The sequence below is a fragment of the Cariama cristata genome, unplaced genomic scaffold (genome assembly GCF_000690535.1).
Source record: "Cariama cristata isolate BGI_N322 unplaced genomic scaffold, ASM69053v1 scaffold1613, whole genome shotgun sequence".
Lineage (NCBI taxonomy): Eukaryota > Metazoa > Chordata > Aves > Cariamiformes > Cariamidae > Cariama > Cariama cristata.
Window position 1 is genome coordinate 19,095 of NW_009606438.1, and position 15,220 is coordinate 34,314.

Below are 15,220 nucleotides of genomic sequence, written 5' to 3' on the forward strand. Positions count from 1 at the left end.
TTCACCACTTTTAATCAAATTACAAATACTTCAGGATTAAACATTTCTGGCAGAATCTTTGCTATATCTCTGGAAGTGTAAGGAAATGCTTTAAAAGCTTCCTTGGCCTTTAGGATGTGTCAGCTTGGATGAAAAAAGGTAAACCCTTAGCACTTCCTGAAACCCCAATCTAACATGTAAATAATCCACACTCAATGGGGATTTAAAGTCACTGCCACAGCCTGCTGATTTGACGTTTTGAGTAACTCTTTGTGTAAAATACCAGCAGGAAGTGATTTTTCTAGTGATACTTAGTATGTTAATGCTTAGTGTGGAAAACAGCTGTGGATTTGAGAAGTTCAGAGGGTCTCTTCACAAGGGTAGCAAGAAGGGAAATTTATTTTGTGCAGAAAGCTCCTCTAAGAGGCTGCTTGCTGTTCTTATTTTTGAAAAGATGTTATGAAGGCTGTGTTGAAAGGACAAATGTGGTGATAATGTGGCCATGCAGCCTGTGGTTTTGAAGAAGCATGTGCTAATGAAAGGTAGCCACTATAAAAAGTACAGTGGTGGTCACTTTTTATCAAAGTGGGAGCTTCAGGTCATGGTAGGTGAATGGCTTGCAAGCACCAGAGAGCCTGCAAAGAGCTGACCATCTTCTGCAGGGAAAACAACAAACTATTCTTTGCTTCCATTTTAAGGAAAATGGATGCAATTTTAAAATGTAATTCTTAGTTGGACACCCAAATCCATGTGCCAATACTTGACTTTATTTATATCTGGTTAAAGTTTCAAAGAGTGTAATTATTTTAGTTACGTCAGTTACATTCACATCAGTGAACCTGCAGCGTATTCTGGCCCATAAAGAAAAAAAATTTGCTTCACCTGCAAAATTATCTCTAAAAACACTTTGAATATGCCAATGCAGAATTATTTTTGAAAGGCTTAGGTTTAATTGTTTTAACTCTCCATTTGGGAAAATAAATCATTAGTAGTGATTTCCCCCTTCCCTCCCCCTTCCCCATACTATGGTGTTGTGACAGATTAGAAACTGCTTTTATAGCATATTAGACAAGAAGCCTTGCCTGAAATTACTTCCTTGGGGACTGGATCAGTTGCACTGATGGCAGAAAAATATTCTGCTTAACTGTGTAACTCCTGTTAGTAGTAAGAGTATGGTTTCACAAAACGGCTAAACTGATCTACTACCTACCTGCTGCTTACAAAGCTGTCCAGTTGCTTTCCTTATGCTAGCGCTGGTACTAGCTCATCTCCGACCCTAGGGGATGGCTGGTTCTACATATGAGTCTGGCAGACAACTAACTCTGCTGAAGGCAAGAACAGCAACAAGCAAGCAAAACAAGCCAGCAACCAAAAAGCCCCAAAGCAAATACTTCTATATTGCCTTGGCTTTTTGCAGTCAGACAAGCCCTACTGCAAATGCTAGTGAGAAGGAAAGAAGATGTGGTCAAGGCAGTGCAGGAATTGGGGTCTTCACTTTTGGCAGCACACACTGACAAGGTCAGTTTACTGTACTGTGAAACAACCCCCTGATGCTTGTTGCATGCATCTAGTTGAGAGCAGGAGGGCACTTTATCACCTAGCTCTTGGCAATGGCTTAATAAATGACAAGCTTGTCAGACATCATTACTGCATGGGTAGTGAATGTGATGGGTCCATCACAGTCTAGAAGAGAGTATTTGTGTTGGCCTTGTTTGTAGTCTCCTAGCTGAGAGTAGGGTTTATTTGATCCAAGAATTCAGCCAAGGAGTCTGACATTTCTAAAGGTAACGATGGGGTTTAGTTTCTGTAGCTTGTAGTCTTTTAGCGTTAGACTAGCTCCAGAGTGAGGTCTAGTGTAATCTAGCCAGCTACTTGGTAAAATAGTATTAGTCTATAAGGAGTGCATCATACAAAGCACAACTATGAAGATGAGATAGATTGTTATGAACCACCAGTCAGGACTCCACATCTTAAGACTTGGGGACACTGTCAGTAATTGGTACAAAATGTAAGGAGTTTAAAATGCATGTATTTTGGCTGGATGGAACCCCCTGAAAGTATAGATACTCTCCTTTATGCCCCTTGCAAAACCACAGTTCTCTTTCAGTGAGTATGCCTGTAATAATCTCAGAAAAGAGACCTTGCTCAATAACCAGTGGAGATTTGGGCTAGGAGAGCATCATAAACACTGCTGTTCTTCCTGGCCATCTTTCAGGAATGTTTTAGAATGATCAGTAATTTATTCTTAATTTTTGTAGCTGGGAAGTACAGAGGTTGACTGTTACATATACCTTCTGCTCCTTGACCTTGTTTTACTAGGCAGAGGCTTTAGGGTTACATGTGGTGCAGAACACTTTGTACAAAATGTCCTCAATTTACGCTGCAGTAATTTACACTGCAGGGATTTAGGACATTCTGCCCTGACTTGGTCCTGTTCTTTGTCAAGTTTCAGGGTAGAAGCAATCTTTTGAGACTGAAGCTTAAAACTCCCCTCTTGAAAAAGGAAATACTGACAGCTAGTTTACACTTTTAAAAATATTTATAATCTCTAAATTTCTTAATAAAAAACCAATTCCAAGTGTAATGTTGATTCCACATATGTGGTTAACGTATCTACTGTGTAGGAGAGTAAAAAGCTTTGCTTTATTGTAAGGTAAAGTGCGTGGCTCTTTGCAGAAATACCACAGCATTTTTCCCCCTCACTGGTAATGAAAATGATGCATCAAGAGAATCTGCAAATTAGCTTCGTTCCCTGTTAGAGCAAATCTTTCTTCTTCCTGTACACAGAAAATACTCATGTACTGCTTTAGGGAATGTCATGATCTTGTTAAATGACAGTTTAAAAATATTAAATACACAGTAGTCCTTTGCTTTGATTCCTGATTAGGTAGCTGCTCTAAAATTTCAATACTGTTTATATTTCAGGAATACAGTGCTAGTGTTTTGATTTAAATCCTAGTGTCACACACTTTAGCTACTTTTGACATCTTCAATGCCAAATTAAACAGTTTGAAATTATAATGTTTTGTGGTCAAATAATCCCTATTGATGCTTTCCCAGAAAGAGTTTAATTATATGATATCAATCTTTAGGTTTTGTTTTTAGCAGGTGTGTTAACAGTGTTGTGTGAATTTTAGCTTCAACACAGTGTTAGAGGGATTGGCAGTCCAGATAAACTTACTTACCAAAAGAAGCTGTACTTTGAGATAAGCATCATAGATACAAGAGAATAGTTGTCCTTACGGACGCCTTTCTATAGGTAACTAACCTTGCAAATACATTTCTGGAGTGAGAAATGCCGAGTTTTTGGAATAGTAGTATTCAGACAGACAAAACATGGAGTATGTATGGCAGGTCAAGGATTTCTGTCTTCATTTCCTGTTAAGGTCTGATGTCCAAGTGTGAGAGAGAGACACAATACATGCCAAACTCATCCAAGATTCAGCAAATCTCACAGCCACAGTGCAAAGTGAACTTAGAGCCTGGGGATATCCACACATGTTTTCATGCAGGCAGCTTAGGTCCAGATCTGCACCCAACTTAATAAGCCCCTCTGGGTCAGCAGGAGTCAGATGAGGCTTGACTGGGCTAATCAGATCTGGCTCACTGGTGATGCTGGGCCTGGGCTGGTTTCAAGCTTAGCCATCCATGCATATCTGCATTCTGTTCCTTAGTATTCATTTTTCTGTGTTTTTTTTTTCCCCCCCTGGGCTATACCACCTCTCTTCCCCATCACTATAGAAAATGAACTGTACTTGCCTGTGTTCCCCAGTGTATCCTGCATTGAAGAGGAGAGGAATAGCCAGGCAGCCTTGTCAGTGGGCTTTTTCTTGAGGTGAACATCTTATTTCACTGTGGCAATGATACCAGGATGACAAACCTATCCATGATGACTGGAGCTGTAAATGACAGGAAAGGAACAAGATTAGAAAATGAATTCTTTAACTGTGTTGAAAAGCCAATTATCACAAGGGAAGTGTATCAGGAGTGAATTCCACACCTGTTACCGTAGTTGGAACTGTAATTAATTTACTGATAGCACCATTACAGCAGATCTGTCCTATTTGCTGTGACCTCCACAAGAAGGGACAGCATAGTTATGCATATAATTGCATGCTGAACTGCCAGAACTATACAGTAATAAGTATAGTATAAAAGCTTGAAATAGTACTTCTGAAAAACATGAAAAAAGTTGTATAAAAAGTGACCACCACTTGTAATATATTTTGTTTTAATGTTGTATTTAAGTGATCTATAGAAAATGCAATATTTAAATGATAAAATGGTAAATTTAGTTGTAGTGAACATAGAGTTCTAATTAAAAATGATCATTACAATCATACAGCAAAACAGCAGTACTGTGTAAAGGTGGAAGATGAGTCACAGCTGTTCTAGGCATAAATGGGAATCTCCAAGCATTAGGAATGCATAGACCATGCAGTTAATGTCATGCTCATTAGAAACTTGTGGTAAGTTTGTTTGTGATGGTGCAACAGATTTTAACACTGGTGCCAGTTCTGAGAGGGAAAAAGCACGTTAATGAACTGTTACTTGGACTAGTACCTTGCTCAGGATGAACTGTTGGGACTTCCCTCCCCATGATGAACTGCCAAATCAAGGCCCTCATTTATAATGCACTCTCCTCCTCAGAACTATGCCATATATTGCGTGGTAAGGTGTTGCTCATTAAACTATGTCCTGAAGTTCACTGACAGTTAATTCAGTGATCTTCTGATAAAATATGTGTATTTAGATCATGTTTTCACAGCGTGCATTTCCCTGAAGTGTGATGCCACTGAGAACTGACACTACGGATGTTTTCCTCATTATACCTGTGCTTATGTTCAGAAGTCAAATGCTGTGCTTGTTTAGTTCCTCTAGCCCTTCTTACCAATTTTAATGCATGCAGCAGAGGAAGTAGGGCTAAAATATACTTTTAATTGTAAGTATCTTAAATTTCATAAGCTTTGCAGTTAAAATTCCAAGTGAACAGATCAGATCTGGTTTTCAGCAGTAAAAATGTATGTCTGTATGAAACCTGCACTTACAAGTTACTGTTTATGTGAACTGATGTCATAGGATGAATTAGAGGTTTCCAAAATAAGATGAAAGTGTGGTTTGACATAAGGATTCCTTTTAAGCCATAAACAGTGTATCCTGGGTATGTGTATGAAAATTCCATTAGCTTAACCTACAGTATTACTGAAAGCATGGGTCTGATTCTGATTTTTACCTCTCTCCACAGCGATTACCTAGACAAATTGAAGAGCGGAATGAAAAATTAAAGAAAGAAATGTTAGGTAAGTAGGGTGTGCGTATAATAATCTTTATAGTCTACTAGAAAAATAAAAATGCATGAGTAGAATCTCTTGTATAAAATTCAAAGAAGGTAAATCTAAAAGGAAATACTTGTTCTGTGTTCAACAAAACTCCTGATTTCTTCATAGTTCTCTATTGCTTGGTTTCACCTACAGTAAGTTCTAGCCAAATAATTCTCCCATACAGAAAAGGCTATTAGTTAGATTTAAAGAAAGAAAACTCAAGACCTTCTAAAACAATTTGATATTGATGCATGTAAAAACAGAGGAAAATGGTTTGAAACGGACCAACTGCTCTGCCCTTTCTCTATGCAAGTAAACCTTCAAAGGAAACATTCCCATGAAAGGGATAAAACAGGGTTTTCGCTAAACCTTTATGTAAAAGAAGTCAACCAGCTGTAATAACTAAGCATGTTTGATCTTGTGTCTGAAGAAATAAATTTGGTTCTTTTTGTAGCATTTCCAACCTATAGACCTCCAAGTCTTCATGTTTACCTTGATTTATACAGTATTTCAATCTTGTTTGTTTGGAGGCTGAATTAGACCTATCTAGTGTTACAAACAGGCATCTGGCCTTGCTAGGAGTGAAATTAGATTTCGTAACTGCGTAGCTCATTGTCTCTTGATTTTTTTACAATTCTATACCAAAGGATACTATTGACTATATTTGTTTGTAGAAAAAAGAATTTAATTAATATAACTCATTTGAATGTATATGCCCCCATCATCATGTTGTGTGGTATTGCTTAGATAATATCTTAACTGGATTGACATATTTCAAAAGGATAACTACTTAAATAAGATTGCCCAAGCAAAATTGGTTTTCATGTGTAATATTAAGTATAAAGCACTACTTTGCACCACTCTCAGTGTTACAGTTTGGGGACGAACCTCCTGCCCAAAAAAAGACTGCTGTCAACATTGTCTACTGTCTCCTCGTTAACAGGGTTTGTTAATTCTTATAGGTTCAGACACTGCATAAGCCAATCTGTCATTCTGGTGCTTTTTAAGACGAGTTTTTACTTTTATATAATCTTTTCATTTGTACTCTTTAGAAAATCCACACAAAAGAGCAAGGACAAATGACAGTATAAGATAAAGAGAAACTAACAGTACCTAACCTGTTTCAGAAGTAGCTGTCAATAGTTATCTGTTTACTCATTTTAGGTGTGACAAGTAGTAGATGAAATGCAGTTTTAAGATGAGTAGGCTTTGAGGGTTTGGGATGGGAAAGGGGAAGACACCATTTTGCTATTCTGCGGAGAATCAGGTTAAATAAACTCTGTCTTGCATACTGTAACATTAATTCTTAAAATATTTGGGAAGAGGAGACTGTTTCAAGGGCTTATGCTTATTTTTCTTTTTTTTTTTTTTTTCCTTGCTGTGCAGGGAGTCTCATTTGCTCTAGCTTTATACCTGTTTTGACCTAGTAAATCTGCAGTAAGGCTTTCTAGAGCTTTACATCATCAGATTCTGTTTCCACCATTCTACTTATAATGAGCTACAAATAAAGAAGGTTAAGTGTGATTGTGCTGTAAATAAATGACAAATACAGAAAATATCCAAAAGGATCATGCCCATTTGTAGAGCATGGGATGGTTTCAACACAAAGTAATATGAAAACAATTCCTGATCTTTTTTTTTTAATTCTCCCTTTGTACCATTGTTACCAATGTCTGAAGGGCCTCACTAATCACAAGGGATTATACTGGAACAATAAATCCAGCTTCATAAACTGTCACTACAAACCTAGTTCTATACTGCTAATTTTTTGCCTAGATTTCAGATTAGATGTGATCTTTTTGAAAAGTGTTAATCCAGTGGCAGTTAGGATTTCAGAACTGAATTGGTCTTTTTGGGAACCAGTTCAGGCTGCTTATATTGGGATTCTCAAGAACAAAATCCCTTCTCAATGATGTTACATACATGCAAGGAGATACACTGATGTTTACTGCTCTAAACAGCCGGAAAAAACAGACTAAGAGTGGGGTAGTACAGCATATAACCCTGTGTTCATCCACAACCTTGGCATGTGACAGGATTTATGTAAATTGTCGTATGTATCGTTAAAATTGTACGGTGTCAATTGGGCAGTTGATATTTATTCTTAGCACTGCTTGTGACCACTAGTATAACAGAAATTGAGGATTTTTTTCTATAATACATTATCTTAATAGAACACTTGAAATGAAGTTAGGAATATGGGCAGTAACCAAGCTAAATTTTTAAGTGCTATAAAATTTCCTGTATCTTCTTGGTGAGAGAGAGAGCAGTGATGTCATGGATCTAACAATGGAGGCCTGGGAAGGAAATACTTCCAAAGGTTTACAAAATGCTGCTGTTCTGTCTGAGGTCGAGGAAAAACCCTTACCATTGAAGAAGGGGGATTAGATGGAAGTTCTGGAAGGAGTGAAAGATGACAAACTTGATATAGTGTGGTAGTTAAGAGATTTCTTTGGATTGTATTTGTTTCAAGCTGTTTTGACTTTTCTTTTTCAATAACTTTGTCAATGCTATTTACCAACTGAGTACTGTGTCAGAATAGACAATTGCTTGTGGTAATTTGTTAGGAGATTATTTGACTACTGGTTAAAGAGTGCCAGGTGTGCAAGGATTCATTCTTGCCTTCTGACAGGGGAGTCAGCTCAGATGTCTGGGTTGTACCCCAGATTTTTTGGTTCCAGGAGAGCAAGTCAGATGCATCCTAATAGTTCCAGGCTAGGCCTGGTCCAGGAGCACTGGCACTAAACTGAAATTAATCACCAACAAAATCTTTAGAAAGAATGTCACAGTTCATGCTTTGCCACCTTTGAAGTTTGGATATTGAATTGAAATCTTATTTTAGTCAATGAATCAGCCAGTAATGTTGTTTTTCTAGGCTTTGATTCTTTCAACTAAAACTAAGTCCTGGTATACCCAGCTGACTATCACTGTCATGAAAACTGGAGCTGTGTACAAACAAACCAAAATAAATGGAGTGCATCTTCCTCCTTCCCCAGGTGTGTTTCCTGCTTTCCAGTGCTACAGCTCATTACCACATAGTTTGTCAGAAGCTGAAACCACTTCTTAAGTGATTGTGTGTAAATAAATCAGAGTAGGCATTCTTGGCTGGATTTTTCTTCCAGACTACCTAACTATGAATTCTTTTTGTGCAAGTGGTAGTGCATGTGACTGATGAAGTTGATGTCACTAGAAAAAGCATGTGTTGTTGCCAAACCAAGTCCGCTTCTGCTGTGTTCTGCAGAAGTCTAACTTCTCCAAAGCTGACATTTGCATTTAAATTATTTTCATAATTTCCATTAGGCCTTTGCAGGTTAGTGCTGCCACTTACCACTGAAATTTGCTCAGTACGAACTAACCTCTGAGTTTCACATTAAAGCAAGCTTAACTTACAGCACACTTTGAAAGTAGCTTTTAAATCCATGTGGCTCTTCCCCTTTATGCTTTCATAATGTGAGCATCCTCTGCCTTAGTAATTGCCCAGGATGTGAACATACACTGACCATTTTCTGTGTTCTTTTTTATTTCTCTTCTGACTGTAAAGCCAAAGATTTCTGGTTATTGTGCAACAAGCTAGTCTTGTTTAGAGAAACTATAATTATTGTGGCAACTAGGACCAGCTCCTTTAGGGAGAGGGTGTGAGAAGAGGGGAAGTTTGGAATAGTTTTAGCAAGGTTTAGCAGCTTGGCGACTGTGGCAGCAATACAGTTTTCTGCATGGCTACGAGGGAGCCAAGCATATTGCATATAAAAAAATGGGACATAACATATGCCAATCTGTGTAACCCATCTTACACACACAAAAGTTCATCAAATCGAATTAAAAACTATTGGGACTTTCAGCTTATGTTATAAATGAGTGCATTCCAGAAAACAGTGAAATGTACTTGATTATCACTGTGATTAATGGAAATCATTAATAATAAGAGCATATGACCTGGGCCTTTCTGCCAGTAAGAGATTTTTCCAGCTACTTGAGATTAGCAAAGATATTTATTAGGCTTAGTGCCTAAAGAATTAGTTTGGGCTTTTTTTGATACTGAAGGATATGTTGTATTTGCAAGTAAGGGGGCTAAACCCTAATGCTGTATATAGGGAGGTCACTTTAAGTAGTTCAAACCACAGCTAATACAGAGTTACTTTTAGTTCAGCCCTCACTTACCATTTAGGGAAGGGAAAAGGATTTGCCCTTGCTCTTTTAATTGCTTAAGAAATGCTGTTGGTAATACAGAAAGTTATACAAAGATGAGATGTCATCAGGAAATTTGTCTTTTATCCAAAAAAAACTCTTAACACAAACAATATCTAGCTTTTCAACTTCCAAACGCCACATTACCACTAGCAACTATGATAGAATTATTGCCAGAAAGACTGAATAGCAATTAATTTTGGCTGTTACATCTTAATGTAAATCCTGAGAAATCTTTTCATGCATCTGCCTTTTGCAACAGGATGTTAAATTGCAGTTTAGGTGAGTAACGCATTACAGAGTTCTGAGCCCTAATTGATTTTTACCAGTTAGTTTTCTTGTTAACCTCTGAATATTGCTTTGCTGAAGAAACTTAATGTGCTGGAGTTCCAGGTGAAAAGTAGACATAGGCTCTTTAAAATATAAAGAACAAGATCTATGAAAATCTGGTCTCAGGGAGGAGAATGTGACCCTGCTCGGGGACAAGTGAGTGTTTGATTGCTGAGAACTCTGCAGCTGAGTCACAGCTCCACATGCCTTTTTCCTTCCTTCAAGCACAGACTCTGTTTTAAGAGAGCTTTTCTTTGGGGGGAGGGGGAGGTTGGACTTAACTACAGATCCTAATTTAGGGATGAAAGGAGAGTGGGGGAGGAGGAAATAGTGCTTTCCTACAATGATGGGTTTATGTGTGCCAAGACAGCAGGAGCAGTGCTTTGGGCGTGAGTTCCCGGAAAAGGCAAGGCTTTCTTCTGCTTCATTAACAATTTATTAAATTGTGGCTGCACCAAAAGGCATTGTTGTATGTGGATTTAAGTGATAGAACAGGAAGGTGACCTATGACTGTATTGTTTTAATTATTCAATCACAGTGAGATGAAGAATAAAGTATTAAATATATGATACGGTCTTCAGCTTCTTCCAAAGAGCTGGCCTAGCTACAAGCAAGAATACCAAGGCAGTTGTTCTGTGTTTGTTGGCTCTAGTATGACCGGAAAAGAGCCATCGTACTAACTCCAATTAGAAAAGACCTTTCACAGTTTCCTGAAACAGGCAAACTTGTCTGCCTGCTCCCCAGCCAGCTGCAGTGCCTGGATAACTTGTGAACTGTTTACAACTGACTCTAGCTATGCCAGGATTCTTCCACCAGTAGACAAAGACACTTCTCACCCCAAACTTGAAGTTAAGCAATGACCAAATATTTCTCTAGAAGTACAATAGCAACTATTCATGCCAATCATTGAGATGCTATGAACAACTCTGTATTTTTATAAACAAAATGCTTGTAGGTTGCAGTATAAAATTATGAACTTAATAGCTAACTTTGCTTAAACAGGGTGTAGCTTAAAAAAAAAAAAAAAAACACCACACAAAAAACAACAACATCAGTACAAAGAAGCTAATCCTAGCTGAGCCACTCACTGGAATGACTTTGGCCAGATCACGCAACCACCTCATCTGTTAATCCATACAGAAAAAAAATCAAATTGAAGAAAAATTCTGTCTTGCCAACTAGCTGCTTTTGTAGGCTGTCTTTTTTTTTCCCTGTGTAAGGCCACAGAATTTCCATATTGATTCTCAAAGACCAATCTTGCCTTAAAATAATTACACAAATCTCTGAAAGGTACCTGGTTGTGAACCAGCACTTTGATGCAAGGTCTTAATTACTTTGGCATATTTAGGAGTACTGTAGTAATACTGTTAGTTTCTTTATGCAGGACTGAGTTGTTCCTTAGAATAAAATGTTGACATTTTTCCCCAGATATTGTTTCTTTTTGTATTTTCTGTGAATGTGTTCAAAAAAGTTCCCCCCTGCCCCAATTTAATTTTGGAAATGTGGTTGAAAAAATAGCATATTTTGGTTTATGGTGGATGGTGTTAGGACTGTTGCCAGATTGTAAGAGATAAGGGGCATAATTCCATGGAATAAGTTCAGACTTGGATGTGATTTCTGTTTTGCGCGCAGTCACAGGCCTGCAGTGTCAGGCAAGGCAAATCTGATCTGTTCGTATTGCATTTGTGCAACAAAAATACTGCTTGTCTCTTTCTGCAAAGAACTTTCATAGGGCTTTGCTCCTTATGTTTCTGTAGTCCTTTATCACTGCTGTGAAGTGACTGCTTCAGGATGGCCTAGCAACAAAGCTGGAACTAAATTCTGACTGGTGCATTGTAGTGAGGAAATTTACTTAATAGCAGTAGTGATGATTGCACTGCTGGGCAGAAACACGCTTTTCAAACAAACAAAAGAACTTAGGAAAAGCAAAGAAACTAAATGATAAGTGTTCATATGACTTTGCAGTTAGATTCTAATATGTTAGTTTAGATATAGAAATATAGGTGAAGGCAGAAACATGCTTTTCAAACAAACAAAAGAACTTAAAAAAAGCAAAGAAACTAAATAAGTGTTCATATGACTTTGCAGTTAGATTCTAATACGTTAGTTTAGATATAGAAATATAGGTGAAGATGCCTAGAGTAACAGAGATGTTTCTCATGACTTAAGATGGCTTGCTGAAAGCACACACGTGCAAGTAGGAATAGGTGTGGTACTTGCACATTTTAGTTACGTGATTGTGACGACTACAGTTGCTCAGCTGGATTTCCCGTAAGTCAGCTATTGTTGTTACTTTTTCCCCACCATGTGCACGCACAAAACTCCCAGCAGAACAAAGTCCGTTGCCTTGAAGAATCTAGTAAAGGTAGAAGGCTTTTTGAAAGGTGGCATGTAGCCTGTGGATGCAAAACTAGGGCAGGGTTCAACTTGTCCAAACTTACCCTGTTTGTTCTTTGGGAAATTAGTCTACAATTCTGCATTGAAGCCAGTAGGAAAATGATGTTTTTCTTGGAAAACTGACCATCTTCCTCCTTTGTCTTGTCATGGCAGGGGCTCAGTTAGCCTGTGTTTAGCCAACATTGAAGTTGTTACCTCTGCTTCATGTTCAATTTTATGCATTTTATCTATTTCATCATCTCTGTATAGATACAGTTTTTTTAAAAGGATGTCCTTTTGTTGCCCTTCCCCTTTTATAGATGGTAGAAAGATTAATTTTCTACAGTCAGAAAGCTTGTATGATACATATATATTGATAAAGCCTTTAGATTTTATTAACTGTAAATATACCCTATGTATATTTAACAATGCTTGTTAAATAATAGTTGTTTAGAGCTCTTAGCAGTCGTAACTAGTCCTGGAGAACTGCAGTTTTGAGTGTGAGTTAATGATGTCATGTCACATAACATCATGCTGAGTTTTCTGCACACAAAATGGCTATAAAGTTGTATGCTTCAGATGGAACTGCTTAGTTTGCAGGTGCAAACACAGTTGCAAGAATGAATTTGTTTTATTTTTCTTTATATCAATATACAGACTTAGAAAGGGATTTTTGATAATTACAAGTGAATAGTTTGAACTTTAGCTTTCATTATGTCTTTTGGTAGTCTAGGAAACTGGGTGGTTGTAATATTCTTGATTGTTTATAGAGCTGTAGCTGCATCAAAAATGACCAGAACTGAAATCTTTGTGTTAGCTGCCAACATTCAATTTTTCTATCAGAGTTACATCCAAGCATAAATATTGGAGAGACCGGTGCTTTGGTGTGAGCTGTTAAAGTCTTGTGCCTCAAGAGCTTATAACTGAAGAAATAAGGTGCTTCTGGATAGCTATAACCGCATAGCCATGACTGTCTGCAGCCACTGGCTCTTCATCAGGGCTGCCAGACAAACTGTTTAGAACCAGCATGGTGATCTTTATTCAAGCCCAAAACTGACAGTAACTACATCACAATTGGGATTTTTTTAATTCATGGTAAGAGCCTAAATATTCAACAAACTGTAGAGATTTCCACAGCACTTACCTTAAATTAGTAGATATATCAGTAGAGCTGGACTGCTTGGTTGGGTGTAATTCAATGGGAGTTTTCCCTTTGCTTAATACTTAACAGGTTATCTCTCCTTTCATTGTAGGCAAACTGAAGGATCTTGGGAATTTGGTTCTCCGCCCCTTTGGCCTGTCAACAGAAAATTTCCAGATAAAACAGGATTCATCAACTGGTTCATACTCCATCAATTTTGTTCAAAATCCAAACAACAATAGATAACGTGAATTCAGTCTAGCTCTGCTGGCTTTCAGGCTTCGTGACTGTGTGCTTGCACGTACCAATAAAAGGATTCAGCAAACGTTCTTCACGCTCCCCAAGTGAAGATAAGACTCAAGCATATTCATTTACTTGCGTGCGCAATTATTTACAATGTGGATGTAAAGCAAGTCATTTGACTTCTCTTAGTGATAACTGTGTCCAGTCTGTGACTTTTTTTTTTAATTATTTTTTTTTTCCTTCCCTTGTGGTGTTTGGCGTTTCCAACAGTCAGGTTCATTATTTTGGCCCACTCACTGCTGGCAACAAAATTCTAGCAAGCAGTTCAGTTGAATCAAAATGCTTACGCACCTCTAGCCAAGAACAAAGCCTAATGATATCTTGGAATTAATGAATCTAGCAGAAGCACTTCTCCACACTCAGCAGGTGGATATGACTGACAGCATGCATGGAAGCAAGCCAGCCTCTTCTGTGGAATACTTTTTCTTTGTAATAAAGGCTTGGTATTTCTGTTGGTTTGGTGTTTGAAGTTTTTGCCTTATTTTAATCCTTCCCATGGTGGTATTGTTGTTTAAAGTGCTTATAGCCACCCACAAATAACATACTTGCAAGACATTAATTTGAAGCATTTGATTTTTTTTTTTCTTGTTTATAGCAATATCAGTAAATTAACCTCAGGCCACCCTTATGCCACAGTTTGTTTACTTTTTATTAATTTTTCTGAAGGCAACAAGGGGATTTTGTGCCTATATATACACACACACACACTTTGTAATGTACCATAAAATTGGTTAAATTTGCTTGTCTGAGATTCATTCATATTACACATACCCATAGTGGCAAACAAATAAGTGATGTTAAAGTTGATTGCAAAAGATCTTCATAGTATACTAGACCTTGGAAGACTTTGAAATACCTGTATCTATATATAGGTGATGTTGAAGTAGTTCATTCAGATTTTGGAGAAGGGGTGTCTTTTGTAATTACTACTTACTGGTTTTTATATCGATGCTGAAATGTTTTCATTGGAGGCAGATTTTTCAGTTGTTTCCATGCAGATTTCAATACATGAATTAATTAAATAATTGTGGTGGCTGTCTGTTGGGTATTGGTTGTCATCTTGAATTTATTTCAGGATGTCTCTTTGTGTGTACTTAAGGACTGAAATTGTAGAGCTCCAGTCGTTACACTAATATGCCTGAAAGGAATAGTTTCTCAAGCTAGGGTGTTCCTGATGCTTTATTTTCACTTTTGTCTCTGCAGCTGTGGAGGGTTTTTTTGATTGTTGTTTACTTCTGTCCTGCTGCGTTTTAGTTTTGACTTTGTGGTTACCTGTTTGTAAACTGTCTCAAGTCTGCAGTGAGTGTGTATTAAGTCTATGGGAATTAAAATGTCATTTTCAAAAGAAGAGAGAAGCCCTAATTCACAGTGAGGCCTATGCAGCCTTTAACATCTTCTGCATAATTAAGGCATCCCTTAAGTAAATAACAGCAAACTGCCTCTAGGATTTCCTCGTGCTGAAACTCTAACTATGCCATGCTTTACTGGAGTAAAGTTTCTAATGTGCAGGGCTGATTTTCCTTTGCTAATGAAGTTTGGGCAAATGGGTAGGTGTGTGGATGGGAAGTTTTAAAGCAAGATTTTG

General features: G+C 37.7%; 1 protein-coding gene across 1 annotated transcript in view; it reads left to right on the forward strand.

Moving 5' to 3' along the window:
* Positions 1-14,091, forward strand: part of LOC104158644 (tetratricopeptide repeat protein 1-like) — a 32,953-nt gene extending 18,862 nt beyond the window's left edge. Inside the window, 2 exon segments of the mRNA XM_009696353.1 lie at positions 5,225-5,279; positions 13,445-14,091. Of these exon segments, the coding sequence (XP_009694655.1) occupies positions 5,225-5,279; positions 13,445-13,578 (189 nt within the window). The 3' untranslated portion in view covers positions 13,579-14,091.
* The last annotated feature ends 1,129 nt before the right edge of the window (positions 14,092-15,220 follow it).